The sequence below is a fragment of the Lepeophtheirus salmonis genome, chromosome 1, assembly GCF_016086655.4.
Source record: "Lepeophtheirus salmonis chromosome 1, UVic_Lsal_1.4, whole genome shotgun sequence".
Lineage (NCBI taxonomy): Eukaryota > Metazoa > Arthropoda > Copepoda > Siphonostomatoida > Caligidae > Lepeophtheirus > Lepeophtheirus salmonis.
The window spans coordinates 33,543,183-33,558,413 of record NC_052131.2 but is presented as its reverse complement, the minus strand read 5'-3'; the positions used below and the strand labels follow the sequence as shown (position 1 = coordinate 33,558,413).

At 38.1% G+C, this 15,231-nt stretch overlaps 5 protein-coding genes across 6 annotated transcripts; 2 read left to right on the top strand and 3 right to left on the bottom strand.

The window, feature by feature from the left end:
* Window positions 1-420: 420 nt before the first annotated feature.
* On the bottom strand, window positions 421-6,755 carry LOC121125348 (uncharacterized). Of its 2 annotated transcripts, none has more exons than XM_040720509.2 (4): window positions 6,120-6,755; window positions 5,130-6,019; window positions 1,267-4,975; window positions 421-1,206 (listed from the first exon to the last, which is right to left on the bottom strand). In XM_040720509.2, exons 1-3 carry the CDS (start codon window positions 6,195-6,197, stop codon window positions 1,717-1,719), a joined length of 4,227 nt encoding a protein of 1,408 aa, XP_040576443.1. In that variant the 5' UTR covers window positions 6,198-6,755; the 3' UTR covers window positions 421-1,206; window positions 1,267-1,716. The 2 variants fall into 2 exon arrangements, with proteins under 2 accessions (XP_040576443.1, XP_040576435.1); XM_040720501.2 differs by having other exon boundaries at window positions 1,339-4,975.
* Window positions 6,756-7,130: 375 nt separating this feature from the next.
* ND-23 (NADH dehydrogenase (ubiquinone) 23 kDa subunit) lies at window positions 7,131-8,085 on the top strand. Its single transcript, XM_040720605.2, has 2 exons — window positions 7,131-7,376; window positions 7,435-8,085. The coding sequence occupies exons 1-2, from the start codon at window positions 7,298-7,300 to the stop codon at window positions 7,965-7,967; spliced, it is 612 nt and encodes a 203-aa protein (XP_040576539.1). The 5' UTR covers window positions 7,131-7,297; the 3' UTR covers window positions 7,968-8,085.
* A 234-nt stretch (window positions 8,086-8,319) lies between these two features.
* On the top strand, window positions 8,320-10,920 carry LOC121125384 (WD repeat and SOCS box-containing protein 1). The gene is made up of 3 exons (XM_040720584.2): window positions 8,320-9,736; window positions 9,946-10,169; window positions 10,252-10,920. Exons 1-3 carry the CDS (start codon window positions 9,227-9,229, stop codon window positions 10,745-10,747), a joined length of 1,230 nt encoding a protein of 409 aa, XP_040576518.1. The 5' UTR covers window positions 8,320-9,226; the 3' UTR covers window positions 10,748-10,920.
* On the bottom strand, window positions 10,921-14,148 carry Klc (kinesin light chain). The gene is made up of 2 exons (XM_040720560.2): window positions 13,115-14,148; window positions 10,921-12,919 (listed from the first exon to the last, which is right to left on the bottom strand). Exons 1-2 carry the CDS (start codon window positions 13,513-13,515, stop codon window positions 11,671-11,673), a joined length of 1,650 nt encoding a protein of 549 aa, XP_040576494.1. The 5' UTR covers window positions 13,516-14,148; the 3' UTR covers window positions 10,921-11,670.
* A 173-nt stretch (window positions 14,149-14,321) lies between these two features.
* On the bottom strand, window positions 14,322-15,110 carry LOC121125424 (transcription initiation factor TFIID subunit 13). Its single transcript, XM_040720627.2, has one exon. The coding sequence runs from the start codon at window positions 15,048-15,050 to the stop codon at window positions 14,649-14,651; it is 402 nt and encodes a 133-aa protein (XP_040576561.1). The 5' UTR covers window positions 15,051-15,110; the 3' UTR covers window positions 14,322-14,648.
* Window positions 15,111-15,231: the final 121 nt, after the last annotated feature.

Here is a 15,231-nt window from a genome sequence, read left to right as displayed (position 1 = left end):
AACTCTATTTAATAGTCAGCAAATCCCTATTAGTAAATAGAGAATTAAATCATAATATGGTGGAACGAGTTTAAGGAGGTTGAATCCAGAGACTCGAATAACGTAATACATGCTTAGAAACAAAGCAAGAAGACAAGTTCTTGAAAGACGAAAGCCATTTATATTTAATATTAGCAGATGGGGACAAAATAAACTTCCTACTTCCTCTTAGGAGAGAAACCCAAGGCTATAATTGAACATTTATTTATTTAAGACCAACAGTAGTAGTAACTAGCAGGTTCGGACTTGTAGTCTACATAAAGTAAGAAATAAGGGGGAATGTCGATCAAGAACGAACTGAGTTTAACTGTTCCATTATTTATAATAGTAGTTGTAATAATAATTATTATTGATAGATAAAAACATAGCAAATTGTGTTCGTTATGTGTATAAGTAAGTTCTTTTTTTTTATTAATCATCAAAAATTATTCTCCTGAACGTTGAGGTTGAATATCCAAAAAGTCCGAATATTAACATGTATGTATATATAAGTATAATACACTAAATCATCCTTTTTTTTTTTCCCCCCCCGACACCTTTCCATTTAGACTGATATCTTCTTCATCATCATCACTTTAAAAAGTATATAATAATGCATGTTGTACTACTACTCTGTAGCAGCAATTAATTGAAAAAAAAGTCCATGATCTATATTAATTTTCTTTATAGTATTACATATAAACGTCAAATGCTCTCTTCTTTCTCTTTTCTTCCTTTTCAGTAGTAGTTCTTCGCCAAGAACAAGAATGATTATATGAAGTTATAATTATTACAGGTGAATGTGTGGTATTGTGTTTGAAGTAAGTTATAGTTGTGAGGAGAATAAGAAGTAGAAGAAAAATTAACTGAAATAAAAATCGCAGTCCACAAATTACATATATGGAAACATAAGAAAAAAGAAATACACGCACTATTAACTTGACCATATTACCAAAATAATAAAAAATAAAATAAAAAAACATATTTAATTAGATTAGCAAGACAATTTCCTCTTTTTCTCCTTGACTTCATCAAGACTTGAGAGAAAGGTCACTGTCTCATTCATCATCACTAACTATTTATTTAATTATTGATTTTCATCCATTGAATCAGCAATAGCCTTTTTGTTGTCATGGTCAGTCGCCATTTCATCAGCTGTATTACTATCCATACATGACAGTTTATTTCCTGAAATGAAGAAAGGCAAATAATTATTACTATTTATGCAAAATTCACATACATACATACATGATCATTGATTAATATTCACTCAACTGAAGCGAAATAACCGAATTTTTTATATACAGTTATTTTGATTACCTGAATTCATGTAGGGCCTTTGAATAGGAGTTGGGTTATAACTTGCTGATGTTCTCATGGATAAATTGCTAAGGGATTTGGTCACTCCTCCAAATGAAGGAGATGAAGAGGAGGCGGCGGCGGCAGCAGCAGCTAAGTTCTTATCCTTAACTTCAGAAGAGGATGAAGATGCTACGGAAACAGAAGCCATTGGCTTAGTTACATAGGAATGGACCTGATTACGCAACTGTGGATTGAGTTGCTGAGCAGCATAATTGGGAATATTATATGGTTGCTGTCTTTGAGGATTACTCAGAGCTGTATAGAATGCTGGGGAACCAGTTCCTCCAGCAGAGCGCTGCATGTAATTAATAGACGCATGAGGAGCTTCGTATGGAATCAATAGTGAGGTTCCTGCGGGACCCCAGATCCAGGTAAAGTGCCTAAACCACTTTGTGTAAAATTACCTGGAGCTGCCTTTGTTCCAATAGGACCGATCTGATTAGATTGAGTCTTTATCAATCCGGAATTTTGATGTGGAGATAAAAGAACATTTCCTCCACTATTAGGAGTGTACGGAGCTCCACTCCGAAATTGATTTCCCCCAAACATGTCTGTAGCGCTTCCTGGCATATGAACAGAAGGAACTCCAAGACTGGGGGCTGCTGCATAAGCAGAGTACAATTGATTTCTTCCATCTGATAATTGAAAAGGCTGATACAAAGTAGGTTGAATTGAAGGAGAATTCAACGTAGGCATTAATCGATTAAAAGCAGCAGCCGCTTGTTGAGTTTGCTGTTGATGATGAGGGTGTTGTTGCTGATGTGGAGGAGGTGGTGGTTGAGGTCGTACTTTGGCCGCCAAATGAGGGATACTTGAATCTATTTCAGGCGTATTTCCTCCACTTGGGTCGTTGCCACCACTACCACTACCGTCGTCAGGAGTGGCAAAGCCGCCTGGAACAAATTGTGGACCAGCTCCTCCCGGTGGTTGATCCGGAACGGGTGACATAGAAGGCACCGTTTCCCAAACTTTCTTTACGCTAGCTATTTTCATATTAAGATCCTCAGCAGGGTGTCCTCCCCCTATATGATTGTTACTACCACCACCGCTCAAATTAGGTGCCACACCACGACCATGCTGTGGATGATGCTGCTGCATATGAGGGTGATGATGATGATGGGGCACTTGATGATGAGCCTTTTGCACAATATTTCCTTTGGGTGCTATTTCCACAGTCTTAGAATGTTCAACCTCATTGCTACCGCGGCCCATTTCAGAAGGAGGAGGGTGAGGAGGTTCAAAAGTAAAATCCAATTTCAAATCAGCAGAATCTTCTCCACCTTTAGGAAACCCGATGGGAAGTTGTAAAGGTGAAGAGGAGGGATCCTTGGGATCTTTAAAGATAATATTGTTTTTATTTCCTTGTAAATTATCCGTTTTACCTCCTCCTCCTCCACCTGCTCCTCCTGCACCCTTATAATTAGTGTTTTCAAATATAATTGTTTGAACAGGAGATGAAGAGGATTGCTTGTTACTGCTATCAGATGACTGTTGTTGATGATGATGTTGGTGGTGGTGTTGTTGTTGTAGTTGTTTGTTATTATCATTAAAATGTAAATCATCATTACTGTTATTAGTGGTCCATCTGGAGGAGGAGGAAGATGATGGGTCGTGCTCATTACTTTCTCTCGCCTTATTCCTATTTTGCAATTGCTTAGCAAACCGAGGAGGGAGTTTAATTGTGTTTCTATAAGAGGATTTTCCCTCTGAATTCCTGTTGGACTCACCACTTCGTCCAATATTCTTTTTAGTATCATAGCGGCGATCATCCTCATTCTCATTGTAATATCTATTTCCGCGATCCTGCTGCTGCTGCTGTTTCTGGGAATAATTCGCATTAGCATTATTTTTCTTATTATTTCCTCCTCTTTTGGTGTTCGAGTCATACACTTTATGGTGTGCACTTTGAGATGAGCCATGTTGTTGTTGTTGTTGCTGCTGTGGTGGTTGCTGCTGATTATGGCGATGATGCTGATTATTGTTATTATGTTGTTGTTGGTGGTGGTGAGGTTGTTGCTGCTGTGTATGGTGCTGGTGGTGATTAGTGGTATTTGTTTGTTGCTGTTGTGGATGTTGTTGCTGTTGCTGCTGTAAATGGTGGTGATGATGATGATGATGGTGGTGATGATGATCCTCATGGCTCGCCTCAGAATTGGAATCCCATTCACCACTTTGAATGGATTTCTTATTATAGGACGACAAACCTGCTTTTTCATCATCTCTACCAACGCCACCACCTTGGTGTCCACCTCTTCCTCTTCGAGAAGGTTGTCCACGGGGCGCAAACCAACCCCGTTCATCGTCGTGATTATGGTGGTGTTGCTGATCTTCTTCCTCGAAAAGTGTATGATCATGATCATCATTGTTATGACGATAGTCTTCATCCTCTTGCTTATTATTCCTTCGACCCCCTCGGCCACCACCACCTCCTCCTCTGGATGAACGATATTTGTCATTACGTGGTCCCCCGCGAGAGGCTGAAGAACCGGATCCGCCACTTCTTTCTCCTCTGGATGAATGAGAGGGGAGAACATTTTGACTTCTCTTAGAAGAAGTTGCATTACCTCGGTTGTTAGCTTGATTAGTAGTTTGTTGTTGAGTCTGAGAGGATGTAGCTTGTTGCTTCTTATTCGTTCCAGATGACTTTTTATCGTTTTCATCCTTGCTTCTATTTTGTTGCTGTGGGCGCCGAGCATTTGTTTCCTCATCTTTGACAACAATTTGTTGTTTAGGTTTATTTTCCACCACAGAGGATTCAAAGTTGTTTGGTGGAGATAATCTTTCGCGAGATCTCTGTTCCCTAGATTTAACCATTTCTGGCTCGGGTGACTTCTTTTCCGTTCGAAAAAATGACCCGTAGTCCTTGGATCTTGAGCTCCCCTGAGAAGGAGGGGTACTTCCTCTGGATATACTACTTTCTGGCAAGACGTCTTCCTCATCACCTCCTCTTGTTGAAGAGTCTCTTCGTGAAGGACTATTTCGTTGCATTGGAGACAACTCTTCTGATGTTCGCTTATATCTACTTTTTGAAGAGTCGTCCTTTGACTTTTCCGCGAAATAGTGCTGTTGGATTTCTTCTTCCTCTCTTCTATAGCGTGAATCTTCCTCCTCCATGTAACCCCCATTGACATCAAATTTGTTTTGGACATTGAAATTTCCTCGACTACTGGATGAGGAACAACTAGTCTCTTTTCGATCATAGCTTCCATACTCCCCCGATCGATGAGCTGAATTCTTGTCGCACCCATTTCCATATTTTAACTCTTCTTCTTGTCTACGCTTACGTGCTCGTTCAATATTTTTTAAGACCTCCTTGGTTTTACTTCCTTGTTTTTGATCTTCGTCATCTAGAAAAGATGGTGCATCAGACGACCCACCATGATTTGTGTTTCCTCTACTTTCAAAGTTTCCAAACTCAGGCGAATGATAAGTGTGGTGAATGGGTTGTTGATGTTGTCTATGTAAATGCTGCTGCTGCTGCTGCTGGGACTGTGTTTGTTGTTGTTGTTGAATATGATCTGAGTTGTTATTAGATATCCAGTTTGAATTTGTATAGTCTGTCCGAATTGAATCTTTATTCTCATCCTCGTCATCACTAAAAAAATTGGTAATCGTCATTTAGTTTTTTTTTAAATTATCAAGCATAAATACATAGACAAAGAATAAGCATGGTAAAAAGGATGCACAGATTAAAAAGGTGAATCTTAAAATATTAATCGAATATTATTTACATAAATATTATACCATACCTAGTTAATTTTTTATTATAATCAAAGGCATCATCTCCACGTGTCCAATCATCGTCATTATTAGTCTCAATATCGTCCATACGACGTAATTTCTCATCATCAATAATAGAATTATGAAATAAAACTTTCGAAGATCGTGGAGAATGTTGCTGAGGAGGAAGCCGATTAATACAAGCGGATTTTGGACTTCTTGGGGGGAAAAAGTTATTTTGAGGTTTTACAGAAACATCAAAACGTGGTTGCTGAGAGACTAAAGATGTACGACGACTTGCGTCTAATGACTCTTCAAAAGCTGACTCAGAGGGTCGTGAAGGTGGACCAAGTTTATTACTTCCAGTTTGTCTCCAATTACCACTCGTTTGAGGTCTAAGATTAGGACCCGGACCGTATTTGTTACTATTTTCTAGAGTGGATTGTTGAGTAGTCAATGAAACATTTTCTGAATTTCTTTTCTGACTGTTGCTTATGGAATCTTCAGTTAGAGATGGGAAATCTGTGCCAAAAAGAGGGCTTGCAAGAAAATTTTGCTTCGTGGGTTGAGGTTGTTCCCGAGTGACGTTGCGCCAAGTTTTGGGTGGATCCGCTGTTGTCTTACTTATTAATAACTCTTCTTTTTTACTTGTGTCTTCAATTTCAGGCGGAGTCGTCAAGGAATGGGTAGAATTGGGTTTCTCATTGCTGGTGCTGCTGCTATTGTTGGATATGGAAGTGGATGAGGCCCATCCTGAGCCTCCAGAAGGAACAAGATTAATAGCTGGATCATTTCCACAATTTTCAGATTTGATACTAGGTAAATTGGCTGGAGCTCGCCGAGCAGTCACAACTTTTCCTAAACTTTGAAATCCTTGCTTAGGAGGATGACTCTTTTGAAGGGGCTTGGAAGCCGAGCCCTACATGCATCACGGAAGCAACGCAAAAGAGAGAGAGAGAGGGAGAGAAAGAAAATGGGTAAGAGACAAAGACATCAAGTAATTAAGACTCATGACTCACAGTGTATAAGTTATTTATGTTAAAAGACGTAAATTTCTTGGACGATTTTTCTCCTTTCAGTGACACCGCTGCAGACATTGTATTTTCATGGCATCCGACGCCACCTTGGACTTCTTTTGGCCGATCTCCTCACTACTCCTTCCAATCCTTCGTATACCTCAAACTTCCCTTCTCTTCTTTTTCGTATAGGAACTCACAAAACAAACGGAAAAAATACAATTCCCAACAAACGCCAAGCTTCAAGGGAGAAATTCAACTCCACTTGCTAGCCTATCTCCTATTAAGAGTTTCTTCTAAACTCACGACTCAATAGACAATACTACTGTCTCCCAATTTGACTTGATACACTTTCTTCTCCAACTAATCTCACAATGTCAATATCTCTCTACCAGGACAACGTCCTTTACATTGGACTCTTCTCTTTCCTGAGTCGCACAATTGGATTTCCCTAAACTAAAATGGCCGATAACTTTTCTTACTTCTTTTTCTTCTTTCTTTTTGTCTTTCTCTCTCTCTCTCTCTCTCTTCTCCATTCTTGCTCGCTTCATTATTCGACTTTTCCCTTTTTTTATTCCATCGTACACTCCAGGAGTAGCAACCACAGCACTCTCTCCCCACTTTTTTTCTGCGCATGCACCCAACAGAGCGCCCTCCTTCTCAATTCCTTTCAATACGCCTCCTTGCTATTTGTTACCGGCTAGCGGCAGAAATGGCTAGAATATTTGTCTCTTACTAATGCCATTCAGCCAGTCTTCCTTTCCGAGTGTCCAGGTAAACCTGCCTACATTTCTTAACACTAAGATATTTCATCACCACGCCCTCGTAATTATTATAATAGTTGATCAGCTACTCTTTTCATTCAGAAAAAGGGCATAGATTTCCATCCGAAAGAGGCCGCTACATTTTACAGCTTATTAGTCATTACATATTGATGTGTATTAACTGCTAGCTAGCCAGCTTCTCATAGCCATGATTCCTTTTAAATGACGGGAATATGACGTAAAAGTGTGCGACTCCTCTAATGACGTCAATAAGTCAATGTCTATTTAATGAAATTGCTCCCAACATTGCCGAGGCCTAGCTAGCTATTGAGTCCAAGTGCCAAAATTTCCCCATAGGCAATTAATAAAATAATAGACTTTTGAAAATCAATCATAGATTCATACTAATTAATTAATATGGTGAATCCACTTCGACTGTTAAGCAGCCCAACTTTGCGATCCCTTTCTAGCGGGATAGTACGCTACAAATCCGGAGGTTTGTTCTCTTAGTTATCCTAGTCCTAATCTTTTCTTGTTTTTGCATTGGATTCCAGGGAGTTACTTGGAAGTGAATCCCTATAAAGAACTTTCATCATGGGGCGAATTGACGGAGCGGGCAGCACATCACATATTTTGGACGGAACTGTTCCGAGGCCTCCTTGTAACCCTAGGACATATGCTCAAGGAGCCTGCAACCATCAATTATCCCTTCGAGAAGGGACCACTCAGTCCCCGATTTAGAGGGGAACATGCTCTACGCCGATATCCTTCAGGAGAAGAGCGCTGCATTGCTTGCAAACTTTGTGAAGCCATTTGTCCTGCTCAAGCTATTACCATTGAGGCAGAGGAACGCTCTGATGGTGCTCGCCGAACTACCCGCTACGACATTGACATGACGAAATGTATCTACTGCGGATTATGTCAAGAGGCTTGTCCTGTGGACGCCATTGTAGAAGGCCCCAATTTCGAGTTCTCCACTGAGACTCATGAGGAATTACTCTATAACAAAGAAAAACTCCTCAATAACGGAGATAAGTGGGAGGCAGAGATTGCAGCCAATATTGAAGCAGACTACTTGTATCGTTAGACAGGATCCATCGTAGGAGGTAGTTACTTATGAATTGTATCATATACATAATATGTAGGTCTCGTTAATATTTTATCCATCAGAAATAAATAATATATATATCAATAATTAAATACAATCTTCATACCCATTATTATATTGTTATTGTACAATCGAATCAATCCGTTTTTATACGATAAGGTCGTATAAACTCATTATATTTTTGTTAATATTAGAGGAGTAGAACTTTGTGACATAGATTGATCAAGTCAAATCATATAAATTCGAATAGGGCAATCAATCCCATCTAACTTTGATAGCATCAACGGGAAAAAGGGTACATTTTGAGTTTCTATTTATTACATAATTTAGAGTGATACAATTTTTATTTTCACAAAAGACAACTTTAGGGGGTTAGGTGGTTGGAATATTTGATATTTTGACATTAACAAAATTTCAGCATGTACATGAAATATTAGTATAGCAACAGTTTTCATAAAATATGACATTAATACATTAGACATAGTTAATGCCTACTATTCTTGTTTATTTCAGATCTATTTTTTGAAATAAAATTTTTTGATTTTGGCGTTTCCCTATTATTAATTTGACTTAAATTTTAATTCGATGGATATTCGGACATTTGAATTTATAAAAAATCCCCCAACAGGATGTAAATAGAGGGAATCTCTGGAGAAAAGAAAACGGTTGGTCACCCTAACATAATGCTATAAAGGAAACGTTTCGCATACTCCAAAGGCGAAGAAGAGGTACCCTTGATTATTGGAGTGATGAGCTGGTGGGTCCATGCACAACGGATGAAACTAGGAGAGTGCACATAATTTTCTGGCACTGGTGACTAAGGTGGTGCAAGATGACGTCACAGGATAGGGTGTCTTGAGTGAGACAGCTACTGCTAGACATGTCTTTGGATCGTTAGTCTTCGTCATCTTAGCTTGTCTTTACTTTTAAAAGACTTGACTCTTTTTATTTAGTGATGCTAGCTAGAGATAGATATTATTCTTATTTTGTAGAAATGTGTGTATGAATGATTTAAAGCTTGAAGAAGGAAAAAGAGGGAGATGAGATGAAGGAGTTAGTACGTTTCAAGTTGAAGTTGTTATGCACCCCATTTGACCCAGAGGTCTTCAACCACATCCACATACTTAGTTTCTTATTATAAGCTATAAACTTGGACTACTTACTAGTTACTTCTATCGTTTACTATTGGCACTTGACTCCTTAGAGAATAATTGAGAGACCACAGTCATTAGCATAGAATGTCCAATGTTGTTCAAGTTGAGGAAGTAACACGCTACGTTATTAATCTTGAGGGCAGAAATAGGCCAGACCAGTTTCAGGATGAGTTTCCTTATTCCTTTGGATCCCGGCTGGGACCCGAGTTTGATGCAGAAGGTACAACAATGGCTTGGATCGCATCTCCCCTCATAGCTATGATTTATTCACTTAATGGAGCTCCTCATTCTGCTTTCAGTCTATCTCCTCGTATTCTCAAAAGTACTGTTCCCATGACCTCCATTCGCTTAGGAAAATGCACGAATTTTCGCCTTCCTTGGAAAGTTCTAGGAGGAGAACCTTCCAAAGAAGGCTACCTCTTACTAGCTACAGGTCTGCGGAATGGATGTATTAAAATTTATAATGCATTAACATGTAGTCTCTTAACTAATCTTTTGAGTCATACCTCTGTTGTATCAGATCTTGTTTTTCATCCCTTCAAAAACGGACTCTATACTCAAATCGTGTCCGTCTCAATGGATAAGTCACTCAAAGTAAGAATTCCCTTTTCCCTCACTTTGTTCAGTAAATATCCCTGAGTAGGTAGGATTCCTGTCTCTTAACCTTACATTAATTACCTCAATTTGAGTACGTTTGTATTTAAAATATTTATTTAACTTGTACATCGGCTCTTCCTTTGATTCATTGGGAGTGCGTGCAAATAAAAATGTATGCATCTTTATATTATTTGTATATTTTTCAGGTATGGGATCAGGAAGATCATAGTTACAACATGTCAGAGACAATAACGACACTTGATCCGTTATTAACAGTAGCCTGGTCTCCTAATGGGAGATATGTTGCTAGTGCAGGAACTGGACGAATTGTATATATTCATACAGGTTTCCACAAGAAGAATATATCCTTGAAACACCGATTAAAACGACATTATGAGGACATTGTCTCACTACAATTCTCTTCGGATAGGTAATTATTATTTGATGCATGATTTCAAATATATATATATAACTATTAGTATTAACAATTTTCCCATTCCTCTCTTCCATAGTGCTCTCTTATTCTCTGCCTCCTTGGATACTCGTATTCATGTCTGGGACTCGGAAGAAGGTACTATCCGCCAAACACTCTGTCATACGTTCCCAGTTCCTCTCCTTGTGTTCTCCAACCACGTTACCAGCATGTGCATCAATAACTTAGGAAGCTTTGTGGCTAGTGTTTGTAACGAAGATGATTCTCAGAGTCGACTCCGGCTCTGGGATCTCGAAGGATTTAAAGACTTTCCAACTGTTAATAACTCTGACTCTCGTTGTGTACCTCAAGCTAATCGCAGAGCTCTATCCTGCTCTGTGACTCGCAATAGTCTTCTGTCTGTACTGAACGAAGACAGAAGTGTGAGTCTTTATAGTGTAATTTGTTCACCTCCTAGTCTCAAGCATATGAGTCGAACCAAAATAAGGACTTTTATTCACTTACAAGAGAACCTGCACGGTCTCGATATTCCCAAAGCTCTTTTAAAATATTTGAAGTATGAAACATGGAAATAGAGTGGGTGGTGATAGTCTTTACCATAGCCAAGAGTATTTTTTTATTTTTTGTGTTTTGTAAAGGAGATTATGGTAGGAAAAAAAAATAAAAAATATATACAATAAACTATTAAATTCTCCCAGCTACTACATAGTTAATATCTTTCGAAAATAAAGAGAAAATGATTTCGTAATTTATGAAGCTTTTTTTTTATTTTTTTCCTTAATTATTCTTACATTTGGTGGAGGTTAAATCAGGCATCAATTTATTCTTGTTCAAAAAAAAAAAAAAAAATAATAATCGATAGTTTTCTTTTTTCCTTCGTATTTTTTAATATAAAATGTTTGAACGAAAAAAAATAAATAATAATAAATACATGAATTTTGAATATTATGTAAAAAAATTCACTTGCTCATTTTATTGATTAAAGGAAAAACAGAAATAAATGTAGTCGAAGAAAGTGTGCAGTTGGGAAATTTTGCAAGAAAAGAGAGAGATAATTGTATATTTGAAGAAATCTTCGTATTTTTTAAAAAAAGTAAAAAAAAAAGAATATAACATATTATAATAACGTATATCTTACTACAAGTGCAATAGAATACTATGACGATAATAATTAATTATAATAAAACTATAGAAACAAAAACTGAAGAATGAAAAAAAAAAAAAAAAAGAGATAAGATTCATGAAATAGAAAAAAAACCTAAGCATACAAATAAAGTAAAATGTGGTGATTCAAGAGGAATCGTGGAGTAAGACAGAGTTACTCAGAACGACTTGGTGATGGTGTTGTAATAATATATGACGTACAAGTAGTATATGTATATATATATATATATAAAACTAAAGACATTTATACTGATGCGATGTCCTTGATAATTCTTCATTATTTTATATCTAAATAAAAGACAAGATCACTCAAGGGAGGGGGGAGAGGGATATATTACGAATTAAATCCAAGAGCATTAAAAAATTTCGTTTTGAATCCGGGTTGTTCATCGTCGAATCGTGCTGAGTCCAAAGACTCTAGAGATCCCCTCCTCCACTCCTTAGAATGTGAGCGTTTTGTTTGACTCTTTGAAGAGTTACTACCGTTGCCGGAGTCTCCAGGCGCCCACTTTTTGCTAGATGTGGAAGTTTCCATACTTGCTTGTCTAGCATCTACTTTGGATCTCAGTGCGCAATCATCGAGAATATCCGCGGCTTCGTATTTTCCTTGTCGGCGATATAAGGCCCCAAGGTTTTTAAGAGTTGTAGTCACAGTTGAGGGATCGAGTTTAGCAGCCTTGTGCCATCCTCCATATTCTCCGTATGGAACGTTTTCGGGATTGTTTTTGTTTTCTTCCCTCTCCTCGGCCACTTGCCATATGGGTTTGTTCTTTTCATCAATGGTTCCAAATTCTTTTTCGTGGACTCGAGTCAAGACTTGCTTATACAGAATTTCTGCTTCATGATACTTTCCTTGCTTCATGTAGGCAGATGCCAAGTTGTTTTTAGTTTTTGCTACATTTTGGTCGTCCTGTCCAAGCTTGGACTCATAAATACTCATGGCTCTTTGATAGTACTTTTCGACTTCCACATATTTTCCCTGATTTTGACAAAGAAGTGCAAGATTATTCAATTGTTTAGCAACATCTGGATGATTGCTTCCCAACACTTTTTCTCTAATCTCTAACGCTCTCTTGCACAATGGCTCTGCATCCTTATACTTTCCTCTCTTTCCGTATAAAACAGCGAGATTATTTAAAGTGGCTGCTACTGCAGGATGATGGAGTCCCAAAGTTTTCTCTCTAATGGTGAGAGCGTCGTTCAGCAAATTTGCAGCCTCCTTGTACTTATTCTGATCTCTATAAACTAGAGCTAAAATATTTAACATTGTTGCGACATCTGGATGATCATGACCAGAGGTTTTTTCTAAGTCCTCAAGTGCTTGTTTACATAAAGGAACAGCCACTTCATATCTGCCTTGAGAGGCATACTGGATCACCAAATTATGAAGGGTTCTAAGGCGAGCAGGAATTTCATAGCCGGCATTAGCCTGTTGGACAAATTGAGATGGTGGAGTGGGAGATGAGGATTGTTGATTCGACTGATCCTCAGTTTGTGAAACATTTGAAGTATCGCCAAAAAGATCTTCGCTCTCAGGTGTGTTTTGGGCGTTGGATGGGGAATTTGACCCTTCAGGGTTTTGACTGAAAAGAAAGGAAAAATAAGTTGTTAATTTGAGGGTTTCTGCTCTCAATGTAGGTATATGATATTATTATCCATGTCCTGAAGGTAAATTACGAAGGTAGGCATGAATATCAATATTTTCAAAAGGAAAAGGAAGGATGAGGAGTATCAACAATTATCAAGGGATGATGTAATGGAGTGAGGAGGATAATAACCTGCTGTTTTCGTCGTTCACATCGTATTTCCGCATGCAGACCATAAATTCGAAATGTTTCTTTTCCACTTCATACTGAGCAGCCATTTGCTCAGAGGCTTGAAGTTTCTGTTGAGTAGCGGCGAGTTCATCCCTCAACCAGGCATTTTCTTGAACAAGGCGTTTCACTTGACTCCTCAATTTGCTTTTTTCCGCTTCCAAGGTCTGCAAGTGGCATGATATTGAGGTCATGACCGAGGCCTCTCCAAGTCCTAAATCAATCATTTCCAAAGACTTTTCCACAAGAGGGCCTCGGTTCATATCCCCTTCGCTCAGAGCGGAAAGCTCCACACGAAGAGCCTCCAGGCCCTTTGTCACACTCTGTGTACTCGCCACGATCTCCTCCTGAGAAATCGCCGTCATCCTTATCACTTGAGACTGAAGTAAAATAAAATCATCAAATAAGAAAGAAAAAAAGAAGAAGGGCGAGGGAGTGACGTCACCCGGTGGCAACGCCTTCTTCTTCTAGCTAGCTAGCTCTCCAGTCTACCAGTCCATACAGTCAGGAGCAGCAGTTAGCTAGATAGGGATCGATCCTAAATAAAAACTCTCTCTCTAGATCAGCAGCTACTAGCTAATAAACCTCACAGGCTTCAACGTTGCAGACCCCTAATCACCCTTTGGAAAAATCATCAAAATAATTATGTGTTCACTCTTCAGTTTCTGAGCACTTTGATTTCACAGAACTCATAAATAACACTCTTGAATCCTTTGAGCAATGAATTATAATTTATTACGGAGAAACACTCTCAGGGCATCAGCTTTTTTTAATGATTCTTTCCTTCCTCCATTATGTTCTGATAATTTGTATACTATGTTTCATTCAAGGAACAAGGGAAAACAGCTTTCTTTCATATGGGCTATGACTCACTATATATATAAAATAAAAATGAATTAGTTCCTTCATAATAGGCACATGCAAAAAAAAAACACTGTCGACTAATAGAAAGGGGGAGGATATTTGAAAATTTGGATAAGGGATTCTCTCCTGACTATTATTAATTATAGCTTTGCTCATTCATATAATAAGTTAGTATTTATATGCCTCATGCATCAACTTTTTGTTTATGCTCATCTCTGCTGCATCTCAAACGTACGCCTTATGAGTTTCACTTTTTTTACTTTAGCAATAGAATGTGGTGCTCCTAGTCATTTTTAAAATATATATCTACCAAATTTTTTATTATTTATTACATACAGAATCAGTGTGTCAATTAATTGCTTGATGATCACAAGTCAATACATTTATTAAAAACTACAGTAATAATGCAAAATAAGAACGGGACACAGATATCAAAGAGGATCACTCTCTAAACATGTTTGTACATTGAACTAAATAATATTTATGAAATAAGTAACACAACAAAATTGTTAATAAATAATATATTTATTTATTGGATCATCCTCAAGTCCTTCCATCTTGAACTCCGGGAAAGATATGGATACATGTATAAGTACGGAGTAATAAGATTTCCTTCTTCCATTCCTAGATCCCTTTAAGATCCTCCTTGCACATATTTGATTTCGTCAAAGGCTTTCCTTGCTTTTTTGAGCTCTTCATTCATTATGAGAAGCTGCTTGACTCGAGCATACATTTTAGGCTGCTTCCGAACTAAGAAAATGATGTCTTCTACTTGCACTTTACCCACTCTTCCAATTTCAAGTGCCTTATGTGTCAGTTCGGATATAAATTCGAGGACAAGGTCTTCGAGGAAGTCCACCACCTCTGTATAGGAATTGAGATCATCACCATAGCCATAGAGCATACATCGTAACTCCTTATTAAACAAGCGACGACGCACGCCAGAAGGGTCTTCTGATCCAGTGGATGGGCCTGCTTCAGAAGGGAATCCATCCTCGTCAAAGGAAAGAAAATCTCCGTCCAGTTCTTGAGACATTATTCTATTCTTATGTTGTGTTTGTAGTTTAAGTTTGTGTACTGTGTCACTAAGACATGAAGGATAATTAATATGGCCAAAAAGCAGGATAGCCAACTCTTCTCCATTTCATTACGTATATGTCTTGTACTAGTTGTAACTTGTATACGTCGACTGTACAATTTGCAGTATATAGGTTTAC